Genomic DNA, 12,431 nt, shown 5'->3' on the forward strand with positions numbered 1-12,431 from the left:
GTTAACCGTCATAATGTAGAGAATGAACGCACTTCTGATTACACATAGGATAACTCATAGCAGATAAGTCATGGAGACATGTTACCGATTTTCAGGGCCGACAAGAAGCCAAGTTCTATATTTATGTCGGCCCTGACTTGCCAGGTCAAGCTACTTTGTAGGAGCATAAATCGTAGAAAAATTTAGGTTACATGCCATACGCAATGGTTCATCATTGCGCCGGAGCTATCTTTCTCCATGTCGCCACGCACTGACCACTGAGAAAAAACAGGCTTAATTTATGGAATTAAAATGGAGAGCAAACGTGTGGTTAATAAAAATTGAACTAAATATTTGTTCATATTGCAAATGGATCTCGTACCATTATTTTACCTGTAACAACATCTGTCAATGACAGCTTTGTTGGATTTCCATTAGACAGAACGTTAAAATAAGAATAGATATATATATATATATATATATGGTTTCAACGTGTTTTTTTTTTCTGTTAATAAACATCTACATATCCATATCTAAATAGTAGGGCAGAAAAGGCATTTTTTCTGCATGTATTAGAAATCAGTCGCTATTAATGAAGAAATGAAGTGCCTAATTCAATAATATATTTATCAATGATTTTATATTATGCGCAGACGGTTATTTTCGACGCAGTTACAGGCAATGGTTATCTTTTTAATCCGTCGCTATTGATTAACTTTGTTTTCAACTTCTAGTTGCTCCTATATGTAAACCTATATGTACACGATTGTTTAGTTAACATTTGCAAAGTTTCTATTGAAATTCAACTAACAGTATTCATTGGAGAGCAAATCGTCGACGTATCACTCTTCTGCTTTCATACACGTAGGAGTTTGCTGCGAAAACAATACGTTTTCCAATTGTGTTTCAAATCTTTTGAGACGAGCGCTCACGACTTGTAAAGGAACAATGTTAACTATTATTGTCTAGCTAAATTCTGTTGTTGACAGTAAAGTTATATAACACTTCTGCTTTAAGTTTATTGTTCGATCTGCTACGGAAGCGCCAAAGAGACATGATTCAAGTCACTTGAGTGAATCTAGAGATCGTCATTAATCCCCATGCCTCGCTGGGTTTTTACGCTGGGCTGTTCCTACTTTATAAACGAAAAACATTAACGAATATCTCTGTACGTATGTACTTCTCCTCCATTAGATTCCACGAAGGAGCGAACTAGATGGAATAGCAGGCACTGATATGCGGGATCTGGCTAAAGTTTTGGTGTCCCGCGAGATTTGAAAGCTGGGTAAACGAGCCTGAGTTGAAGACTAAATTAGCAGCACCAACGGCACCATTAACGTTGTTCGTTTGGCGAGCAGCAAGTATCAAACGCTGCACCTTCCAGTTATTGTTGATAGCAGTGGTGGAAATTTGCAACGTTTCGTGAAAAAATTTCATGTTTTACCGTAAAAAATCGAATTAATTCGTTTGTGGAAGTTTTGTATTGAACGTTTGTGTGTCATCGGCCGCCTGAATTCAATTCCGGTCGCGCGGCTCTAAATGACGGATGGAAAGCAGCAAACACCGTTATACCGATGAAACTTACAATTTTATTAAGCTTAGTCTGAGGCTGTTCTGTGCAAATGGCGATACCTGGCTCTCTTGTGCATGTATATATCTATATATATATATATATATATATGGAGTATTGATATGTGCGTGTGTATCCATTAAGTGGCAACAGTTGGACATCTATCTCGATAGCTGATCGTTATGGGGGCATTGGGTTGCGTTCACAAGCGGCTCTTGCGAATGTCCTCTTTTTTTTTCTAATGTGAGGAACAAAAGAGTCATTGCACATATAACGGACACCCCAAACTGAAGGGCAACCGAATTACGTGGTGGGCCCTAGCAAGCACATTGCAACAGACGACACGGTGGTGCAGAGCAGTTGGTGAGACCGCGCCGGTCTTCACCTAAAGAAAAAACCGGAATCGTCGGTTTTGGGCGTCGAACGTCAAACGGTTCAGCTGGTGGTCACGCGAAAGCTTTGTGCCGTGTCTTTTTCCCTATTTCATCTGCATTGGAGGCATTGTAGCGCTGAATAGTGCTTGATCCCTATACGCCGTGACATAATGGCGTTACATCAAAAGGCGCTTGACTAATTCAAATTTTAGACACGCATATATAGTTGATTTACAATGAATTTTTATTGAATTTGGCTTTCTTGGACTCTTCGAAATGGGGCTAATTAATCTGCATATGAATACGAATGTAACTGGCAGAGACAGATCTCTAATTATCGCCGGTGATTAAATGAATTTAATCAAAGTGTAGGGGCATAGGCCTGCCCCTACACTTGGTTAAAACTGTGGTATTGTCACTTAGAAGTAGATATTGAACGTAATACAGATTCATTATAAAATGTAGTATTGTGTAACGCTGTTCTTAAATAGCCGAAATGGTTGTACTTCAGTCAAGCTCACAGGGCATCACACTTCGTAGAAATTAGCCCCGCGAACTTTTCTGGCATACTCAACTTAGCCATGCCTGGCCACTTAACAGACTTTAACACTGCAACCGATTCACTATTTAGGTCAACTGAGGCTATTACTATTCTGTGTAATTATATGATTATTTTTTTCAATCGGCTGTAATATTTCATTGTGACTTGTTAGTCGTTCGGATGGCCTATAAATGTCGGCTGTATGGAGAACGTTGTGTGTAGCAGAAGATATTCTCTAATAACCATTGTATATATAAAGTTAGATAGCTCTTCCGAGACATCTCGATCGAGGCATTATGGTGATAGTTTCAGTTGTCGACTGCATTGCGTCTACGATAGATAATGAGGCAAAAATGATCATTCAGTATTCAGTATCATTGCATTCAAGTTAAGACTATGTGAGAAACTTGTTTTATCATCTATCGTATCAACAACTTTCAGCATTCTCCCGTCCAGCATATTATCTCAAATTGCCAAGCTCGATCCGAGAAAGTGTTTCAAGTCATCAATATTCGCTGACAGTGAAATACGTAAGAACAAGCAGAAGCTTACTAATTCACTTCGTAGTCATAGTAAAATTTCGTTCCCACTCTGCCACCCGCTGCCAGCCAATTTGAGGGTGGAAGGGTGGTGTATTGGACCAAAGAGACTTAAGCGTTTTTTGTCAGATTTCATCTGTCTGTTGGGCTTGGGCCTAACATAGAGCAGCTCTGCGGTTGATACGATTGAGGCTGAAGTTCTGATGCGGAGTCATCACTACCAGGCAGCCGGCAGTCGTCCAATCATGGAAGCAGACGCGACTTCAGCGACGACGCTGTAGAGCTGTGTGCGAGCCCTTTCCCGCGGTTTAAACGCTGGGAAGCGCGGCATGCCCGGCGTCGCCGAGGAGCACCCGGCCGCAGGGGAAGGCATGCTGTCAGTAGTCGCGGAACCGCGCTGAATTTGCTGACGGCTTCACACCATAGGGACAAAAAAGGGAACAAATACTGTTCCTTGAGCCAAAACACCCCACTGAAGCCCGAAACTTTCCCCATATAGTGGGAACACGAATGATACAGATGTGAGTACAATATAACGAAACAGTATAAAATTACGATCGGATCGTTTATAGTACGCGCTGAATAGACTGTTGGCTACATTATGCATCGTGCGAAACGAAACTTGCAGTTAGGTACTCGTACGCATTGTCATCCATAGCATGGACGTGATGTGAACTAAGTGATAATGAGGGCCTGTAGTGATAAGGAAGACTTGTGAGTGATCTGTGAAAGCGTATGAAGTCTCTCAAAGAGCGAAGCATTTATCTCACGGATCTTCACTTTGGATACGACCGATAAAAACAGAGTCCAGCTGACAGAAAGGACCCAACGTGCCCGGGTTAATTCATTTAAAGCGAGAGGCCACATCCGTGGATTTGCTATCGTCTATTTGGACCTGTGTGAAGCTCAGTGCAGTGTTATTACTGGATCCTCCGTTAGCTCAGCTCATTAACAGTAATTTGAAAGTACTTGTGTTCTGATAGGCCCATGTATCGGACCAACTCCAGCATAAAGTTTCTTCAAAAAAGTTCGCATATCGCTGCACGCGAATCGTACAACACCGGGTTCAACAAAACCCACTATTTTGTCTCTGTTCTGACCCAATCGGAACCATGCTTCACGCTTATTAGGTAAGTTTAAGGATACCGTTACTCAAGTCTGAAATGCTTCATAATGTTAACAAGTTGCAAAGTCAGCCGAAACGGGTATGTGAGGTTTTTGAAGGGGTTTTGCTGCTAGACGACAGCTGGGCAGCACAATCAACAGACTATGGCTTTTACTACTTGAAAGTTAGCCCTTTGTTAATAAGATGGTTTAGATGCTTAGTTTTCGGAAAGAATCACTCAAGTTATCCAAGTTGGCAAAAGTGAAATGCATGGCACTTTTACTGAGTTTTTGATGCTACATAGATGAACAATTATCATCATCAATTGTATTGATTTTACAACTAAGCTGGAGAGGTGGCGGCGTTATCTAAAGCCGTATACTATTTGGAATGGTTATGGCGTCAAGGCGTCCTTTTTATTTTTCAATGCCGGCTCCGAACGAGCGTACAATTCAATTCCATCGACTTTGACAAATCGATCTTGTATGCTCTCTGAACGGATGTACGGTCTACCGCAAAGTTCCTATTGCCGATCCGGTTTATCACTGAGAACGCTTTCATTTTGAACTAAAGTAGATGTTTTCGCATGGTTTTATTGCATAAGCTGACAAAATATTTTCGGTTAGTTCAGAAGCTACCGAACTAAACGGACTCGACGATAACAATCGAGCAGCAGGGAGCATTCTGTTGGCAAAGAAGCGCCCGGACGAAACTCCCGCCGTTGAGATGTGTCAAAAAAACGACAACTTATAGGTATTTTATAGCAGCCGAAGGATGAAGCAAGTTTTTTGCATTTCATCAGCAACAGCAACTTGAACAAAGTGTAACTTTGTTTAGCTCAATATCGCCACAACAAAAGTTCAGAGGTGCGGCAACTGGCAGATCTGGCCATATGCCAATAGAGTGTCTGCTATTGACTCTTTCTGGCCAGCGGGACCCGTTTTTGACCTTTTGTCAGATCCTTTTTTGAGTCTTGACCGTAACCGATTGTTGACTTCCGCACGCCAGCGCCTTGTTTGCTTTACCTTTCCGGCTAAATGTGATACCATTATCATAACTCTGTTACATCGGCCGCCATTAATGACGCTGTTATTGCACAGCGCGGTATGAGCAAGCATGCACAATGCGGTGCACACTTACCTGTCCGTTATGTTAAAAAGCTAGCAGTTTTTGGCTGAAATTTTTACGAAATTCATTGCTACAGAGCCACTACGAGCTGGCCATCAACTACCCACTGATAATAATGGGTAGGGACGTCCTTATCCAGAGTGGCCCACCTGTTACTATCCTGCCAGTGATCGTGTGACGATTAAATTTTTCACTCTAATTTACATATAATTCGTGGACACTCCTGAGTCGAATGCAATGTTATAATGGTAATAATAATTATTATAGTAATGTTTATGAAATTACTGTGTGTGTAACTAAAAAAAATCATCGTCACTAGGTGTTTGGATATCGAAATAACTACAACGACCATAGAGACATTATTAAATACTTTTAATCTCATGCGAACTTAAGCAAATATATCATATTATTTTTTAAATGAGCATATCCCCTATACATTTTCTGAAAATAGAAGTTTTTTCTTTTACGCAAAATAAGGCTACGTATTTAAAACGTTCTTTAGTATCTTTTACGCACTACGTTATCCTAGGCAGTATGTATCCGTTGCGAAGTTCAGTTACTCACTTCAAAAAGCTTCGTATTTTTTTTGAAGTGCTGTCGAATCCGAGGTCAGCTAAAGTATATCTCCTAAGAAAACGTATGGGAATCTTCAGGATCAATATAATTAGGGTGACAAAACCTAATTAGTTAAAAAAATAATTTGTAAGCAATAGTTGGAGAGCTAATCAGCTATTTACTACGGGCAAGAAGCACTGCTTAATTACTGAGGCGGTCCGAGTTCTATCGAGTTGAAGCTCGATAGGGAAAATTAACGGACATGCATACATTAAACATAGACGGTTCCTATAGCTAAGCATCGATGACAGTAAAATCTGCTTTCTTCTTAACTGGTTTCTCAATTACCCTATATGTAACTTTGTCATACCACGAAGTTATGATTACTCTCGCTCAGCGCGGAAGTGTATGTTTTTTAACTATACCGCTCTAATTCAGCTCGGACTTCCACTGTTAAATTTTTCTTCCACAGGGGTTGCTCAAAATGGCGATCTTTCACACAGTCTGAACTGAACTTTTTCTAAGACTCGTGTTTCTCTGCTTCCCCAGGCGTCCACCCGAGTGAATTATTCTTAATTATTTATAGTTGTCCATTTGATTGACGCTCATGCCACCTGAAAGAAATGCGCTCGTTTTCGTTACTACGAGAATGCTGATGGTAAGACGATGTGCCCAAGAACGCAGCTCGTGGTTCGACTGAAGTTTCTTAAGATCCGCCAGTGTCGAGCTTCGAACCGGCGATGGCGCGAAACCTGCGTACCTATTGTTTATGACTGCTATAGCAACGCAGAGATCTGTATTGGCAGTTCAAACCATGTCGCTGTCTTCTATCAATCACTTGCATTTTTATTCTCAGTGCCTTTTGATAAAACGAGGGTTCAGTACAGGATCTTGTCTAGCAGTACCCCAGGGTATACGTAATCCAGTTGAATTGATACGTGGCACTCTACAGGTAGGTATTGAATGAAATTCATTCCATCAGACGCTTACGTAATTACTGCAGATGCATCGTTTGTGCATAGTCATATAACGACTGTGACGTTTCTGCACAACATATCTAAAATTAAGACATGTTTTAAAATTTTATCTTACTGTATCATGGATATTAAGACGATTTAAGGTTTCTGATAAGACGCTTATTATGACGTATTCGTAGTTCACATGCACACGTTCGAACCTCAGTACTTACTAAAGTATGTATTTATAATAAACAAAAAAACGAAAACATAATAAAGAAGTAAAGCTTCAACCCTGTAATACCTAGTGCTTAGCTCTAATTAAATATTAGTTATGTCATTTATCGTAACGTTAGATAAATTGAAAATTGCCCGCTAAAGACGACGACGCTTAGCCTTCATCCTCGACGGGAGTGAAGCAGACAATGTTAACCAATTAAACAAAGGGCATATACGCTTCTTAAGGACGAGCTGGTGCATATCAGTTGGCCTGCACCGTAGGTGATTACACCTATCGTCCACGTATGCAGCATTACACTCACGTGGGTATATCATAGGCGTCCTTAATCACGGCGAGACACGAGTAAGGAACAGCAGCTAATATGACATCCTTGGTTACATAGCTTGCTTTATTTGTGCTCATCGTGAATCTTTCGCGGCTAGCTAAGAACTAACAGCGCCGTGTAATGAAACATCTCGTAGTTCTTGGCGGGCCTGCGAAATCTCGCCTTCTTTCTCTATGACGTGACCCTAACCGTATCCGTTGACAGCGACATCGATACGAGGATCGGGGTCGTTTTTGCTTGGGAACGGGGTGAGATTCGTCTACCCAGCGGGAGCAACCCAGTTACTTTTCCAGTGATCTGCAAGGCCGTAAATGATAGTTGCTGATGATGGAGGAGGGTCCGTTCTATTCGATCGCACTTAAAATAACCAAGATTTGGTCCGAAACTATTATCTTTCATCGGACATATAACAGTAAATAGTTTTGTCATAGCATTTATGAACAGGCACCGGCAGGTTTTTTTTTTTAAAACCATTTTAAAAATGTAAGCTATTTGTGTATTAGAACTTAAATGGCACAATGATAGTAGCTTTCAAGCGTTTCGAAATTTAGATCTACTGATTTGAGAGTAAGGTCTGTTGAAGCCATTAGCTCAAATATGTTATTATTGTATCGCTAATTAGTTTAACTTATTTAATTACCATCGTTCCGGATGAAACAGTTAATCAGGCCCAGACAAAAGCGTCTCAGACGATCTCAAGACAAAGAAAAGAGGGTGCAACATTTATATCAGTTGTCAGAGCGACCAAATCGAACTGTTAGGGGTCACTCGTTAAGATAGCTAAGATCACAGTATACGGTAGCGGCGATCACTCTCGCGCGTACCAAGGAAGTGAAGACTTAGCCAGAATGTTCTTTTTTGATAGGGATTTAAGTTGCGTTCTAAAAGTGGATGCCAAAATGGCTCCGTTTTTATTTTACTTACTTGAAAAAGTATTTAGCTAGTTAAACTATTCCACCTGTAATTTTGTTTCCCTCTGAGAAAATGGCATTAATTGAAATAGGCTATCGTACGCGACTACACGACCAAGTGAGTTTTTTTCCAGGGATCATTAAACGTACCGCTCTTTTTTTGTGACAGTAATCCTTGATTCGTACTTTGAACTTAATTACTTTGATTAAAGCAGCAATAATTATTGTAATCCACAGATATTTTTTTTTGTTGTTTTTTTTTTCAAATTCAATACTTGGTTAGTGTGAGCTAGCGTATACGCTTTCGCAAATAGCGTCACAATTGCTGATATAATAAGTATCCACTAGCCGATAATTTTGAGTCGTTACTGCTGTTGCAGAATTATTGTTTACGCTATATATACTAATAATTTAACCCTATTCTTTATTTAAGTCGTATCAGCGGTAGCGTCTTCTATGGATAGAACAAAGTGAATCAGTATGTTGGATACGTTTAGAAATGTAAAATCCATTGACGGTAGGTAGCACTAAAAATCGGGCTTTGCTACCGGAACGTTGGTCGAGGCTTACTCTTCTTCATAGTTAACTGTTATTACAATGTATTCCTACAACAGATAATATCGATGACTTTTGTCCTATATAATTTTTGTCGTTTATATATAAATCTCAATAGATGATAAATAATAGATATCTATATGTATATATGAAACGTTATGTTTCAAGATAAACATAGTATGAATATTTCTTTATAAATTAGCTAGTTATAATTCAAATTTCTCATTTGAATATTCAGTCGGGAATTACTCCTTAGGGGTACAAGAGACACTTATAAAGATTACGATTTCATGGAATTTCATCTAAAATAATCAATCTTCCAGTTTTTTTTCTATCGTTTGCTCCTTTCACAGAGACCAGCGTTCGCCTGTTGTCTGCAGGGATCCTGAGAGCATCAACAAAGATGCGCCCGCAGCATACGTTGTTCTCCGCGACGCTTATCGTCGCCCTTTGTGTTCCAAGCTACACTCTTGAGGTACGAGTTCCAAGAGTCACCAAGCCCGAGTCGAAGCTGGAAGTAATTGCAAAGAATACGACAATTTCGCGGTCCGAATCTCCGCCCGAAGGAACAGAATTTGAAAGCAGTACTTCAGAGGCGACCAAACAAAGCAATATCACAACACTGCCACCAGCTCAATTAAATGTGAGTACTTTTGTACATACAAATGAAATTGCAAATTTGAATCTCATCAGTCCAACTTGTCAGTGAGCCCGATCATATGTGCGCGCTTAGATAAGCTCATTGCTCTAATCAACTTTAATGGGTCACCCTCTAGAGCACCCCTTTGTTCATTCGGATCGCTCACACGATTTAGGTGGCCACAATAATGTCTGCTGGATCTGCCTCAACCCAAAACAATATTCAGACGGAGACTGCGGCGACGTTTCCTCTTACGTCTAAGCCAGCTATTTCTCTCGTGCTTGACGTGACCAAACGTGATATCGGCATTTCTGTGACGGAACTTCCGCAGACGACCTCGTCACGACTGTTCAAGACGACCGTCGAGTCGGTGGTATTCAACGTGAATGACTTCAACTTTGGACTGAAGTGCGGCCGCAGGCCGCTTCATCAGAAAACCCGAAACCGCATCAAACGTATTGTGGGAGGTTCGTCAGCTACCGAGGGCGAATGGCCCTGGCAGGTCAGTACTTTGATAGACTAGTTATATAAATCTATATACTGCGCCTACTTTTTGAAATCACCGGGATAGCTTGAGTAATATACTTGTAACATAGCAGGAAATTCGTTTCCGTGCACTCGTACGATTTAGGGTTTGGTGGTCTCCCTTGCCATTATGCAGAACACACTTAAACAGGCGACGGACGCATAAAATCATAGAGTTCGTCCATCTACCCCCGCCCCTGAGAACTAGTTACAGCAGATTCGAACATTTACGGATATGTGTCAGTAAGAATTTTCTTATCTGTAGAAAATTTTGATAGTGCATTTTCATTTAACCAGGTACACTTCTATGTGTGTACTTTTGAATAGGAACCGGAATATAACTAGAAGCGTGTAGGGCCGTTGGCCTAATAAATTCAGTTAATCATTGTATATACTCGATGTTGTTACATGTCCAGTATTTCATTGGCTTTCCAGTGTCCATCTCTACCACGTTCATGTATTCCTGCCATTGACAGAGGCAAGCGATCCGTGCGCGTGTGGGGAGTGTAGCGTGATGACGCTATTCTATTCAATATTTTCGGTTAGTTTTATTACCGACCGAGCTACTAGATGCTTGGCTTGTGAATGCCGACGGACCTTTGAAAAAAGTGTGTCGACGTCGTCGCTGCTGTCGTCGTTACAAGCGTCCTGGTGCTGACTACGAATGGCAGCATCGCTTTCGTTCGGTCTCTCTTGCTGTGCTTTCACTGTCGCTCACCGCTATCGCTGCGATATCCGTATATGTTTGTGTGTTTACGATTCATTTCTGAGCTACTGGTGGCCAAAGCGTCTGTCGCAGCATCGAGTTCGGCGTCGCCAGAAAAGTCGGCAGAAAACGCAGAAGCAGCAGCTGGAGAAAGAACCAGAATGGCATGGTACAAAGATATGAAAAAGCACACACCGAAAACAGTCAGTGAAAGTTTAGCTGAGATAAAGGAGTGTGTTTATGTTTGCGTGCGTAGGTCTGTATTGGTCATCACTTCGTCAGTTATTTCAAATAAAAGGGAAGCGAGAGTAAGAAGTGCTATTCTCCGTAAAGCGGTTTCTCCGAAATTAGCTTATGCCAGAAGCATCCTCATATCTTTTCCTTCTCATTCTGAAAGCGCAAACTGAGAATGGAAATTTACAGAAAATGTATCTAGTTTACCGGGTATATTAATTTCCGCCAACGACACATATTGCATAACGTGTGCGAAAAAAGATACTTGGCAACTGTATCGGCACTGCGTCTGCGCTGTGTGCCATATTACTCAGCAGATGGCGATAGGAAAGTAAGTCTTAGAAAAACATGCTAATTAAACAGGAAAGTTAAAGGAATCTAGCTATGACGAGCCGATGAGACGAGAAGCCGCACGAGCTGTAGAATATTGATTTATTTATAGCTTTAGAATAGGTCAGATCAACGGTTCTAATAGCAAACTGGAGAAATTCTGACCGTCTATCAGTATAGTCGATTATTTCATCGATTTTCAGTTTCATTTTCACACGTTTTCCCCAACACCAACAAGGCAAATCGTCCGCATGACTGACCTAAGTATCGGGAAAATAATATCTATATAAATATAGATTAGCATACGGGTTATAGTAGGAAGCTCTATTTTTCACCAAACAAAAAAATGAACGTCGTTATCCATATTCGTTACGTTACCTTTGCGTCAGAAATTCCTGTCCCTTAGTCGAAGTTCGCGTCTTTAGTCTAGCTACATATGATCTTCAATGCTACGAATCCATTTCTGAGGGGATACTGAATGCCGCCATCTCGTCACATATCGATATGGCTATGGCATGTATTAGCTACACTAGTTATTCAGTATCTCCTGTTAAATCGCTGTCACCGGCCGTTTCCAAGCTATCGGCGACAACAAGTCCATCATGAGCGACGTCAGCAGAAGGATGATCAGCATCGGTATCGTCGTCTGCTTTGTTGTTCGTGGCAGGGTGGCACAGTGGACGTAATGCAACAAGTATAGGAAGCGGTTGCAATACTCAACGCGCCTGTCGAACTCAAATTCCGCACGGCTAAACGTACCACCACAAACACTTCAAACAGCCGCTTTTCGTATACTACCTCTACTATAATAGTTTCTACGGCCGCGAACATCGCATCGTTCTTTTCTAAATTTTCGTTTCACGGCAAACGCCTCGTAGCGGTTGTTCTTTCGGCATCTGGCATTTGCTTCGGCAAGCAGAACACTCGTTCGCTCGTCGCTTGGTCGTTGTCGCGACGCTGCCGGGTCAGAAGATCAACGCAGTCAGTACGGGGCGCCATTAAAGGCAATCGCTAGCCCCAACTGTTTTTCATTTTACTTCTTGAATTGAGCACCGCACAATGAGTAGAAAGCAGTTGTCCGTACTTGTTACTTCTACTAGATTCTTTCACTTCCTTCGATGCTTTCTACTCGGCAGAACATACCCTGTTCCTATTATTTCTTGCTACCATTTAGGGGAAGAATAGCTTAACATAACACACCTCTTAGTCGAAGCTAC

The 12,431-nt window shown here is 41.2% G+C and overlaps 1 protein-coding gene and 1 long non-coding RNA gene across 5 annotated transcripts in view; one reads left to right on the forward strand and one right to left on the reverse strand.

The window, feature by feature from the left end:
* Positions 1-5,624: 5,624 nt before the first annotated feature.
* Positions 5,625-12,088, reverse strand: LOC111267345 (uncharacterized). 2 transcript variants are annotated; one of them, XR_002684545.2, is made up of 3 exons: positions 11,593-12,088; positions 10,542-10,794; positions 5,625-6,405 (listed from the first exon to the last, which is right to left on the reverse strand). It is a non-coding gene; the product is annotated as an uncharacterized LOC111267345 (long non-coding RNA). The 2 variants fall into 2 exon arrangements; XR_002684546.2 differs by lacking the exon at positions 5,625-6,405 and adding an exon at positions 6,518-7,610.
* The window catches only part of LOC111267344 (serine protease 33), a 16,770-nt gene continuing 12,501 nt past the window's right edge, over positions 8,163-12,431 (forward strand). For all 3 annotated transcript variants that reach the window (XM_086971269.1, XM_022845545.1, XM_022845546.2), the window contains exons 1-2: positions 8,163-9,422; positions 9,595-9,921. In XM_086971269.1, the coding sequence (XP_086827395.1) occupies positions 9,183-9,422; positions 9,595-9,921 (567 nt within the window). In that variant the 5' untranslated portion in view covers positions 8,163-9,182. The remainder of the gene's footprint in view (positions 9,423-9,594; positions 9,922-12,431) is intronic.

The sequence above is a fragment of the Varroa jacobsoni genome, unplaced genomic scaffold (genome assembly GCF_002532875.2).
Source record: "Varroa jacobsoni isolate VJ856 unplaced genomic scaffold, vjacob_1.0 scaffold_1171, whole genome shotgun sequence".
NCBI classification, from domain to species: Eukaryota; Metazoa; Arthropoda; class Arachnida; order Mesostigmata; family Varroidae; genus Varroa; species Varroa jacobsoni.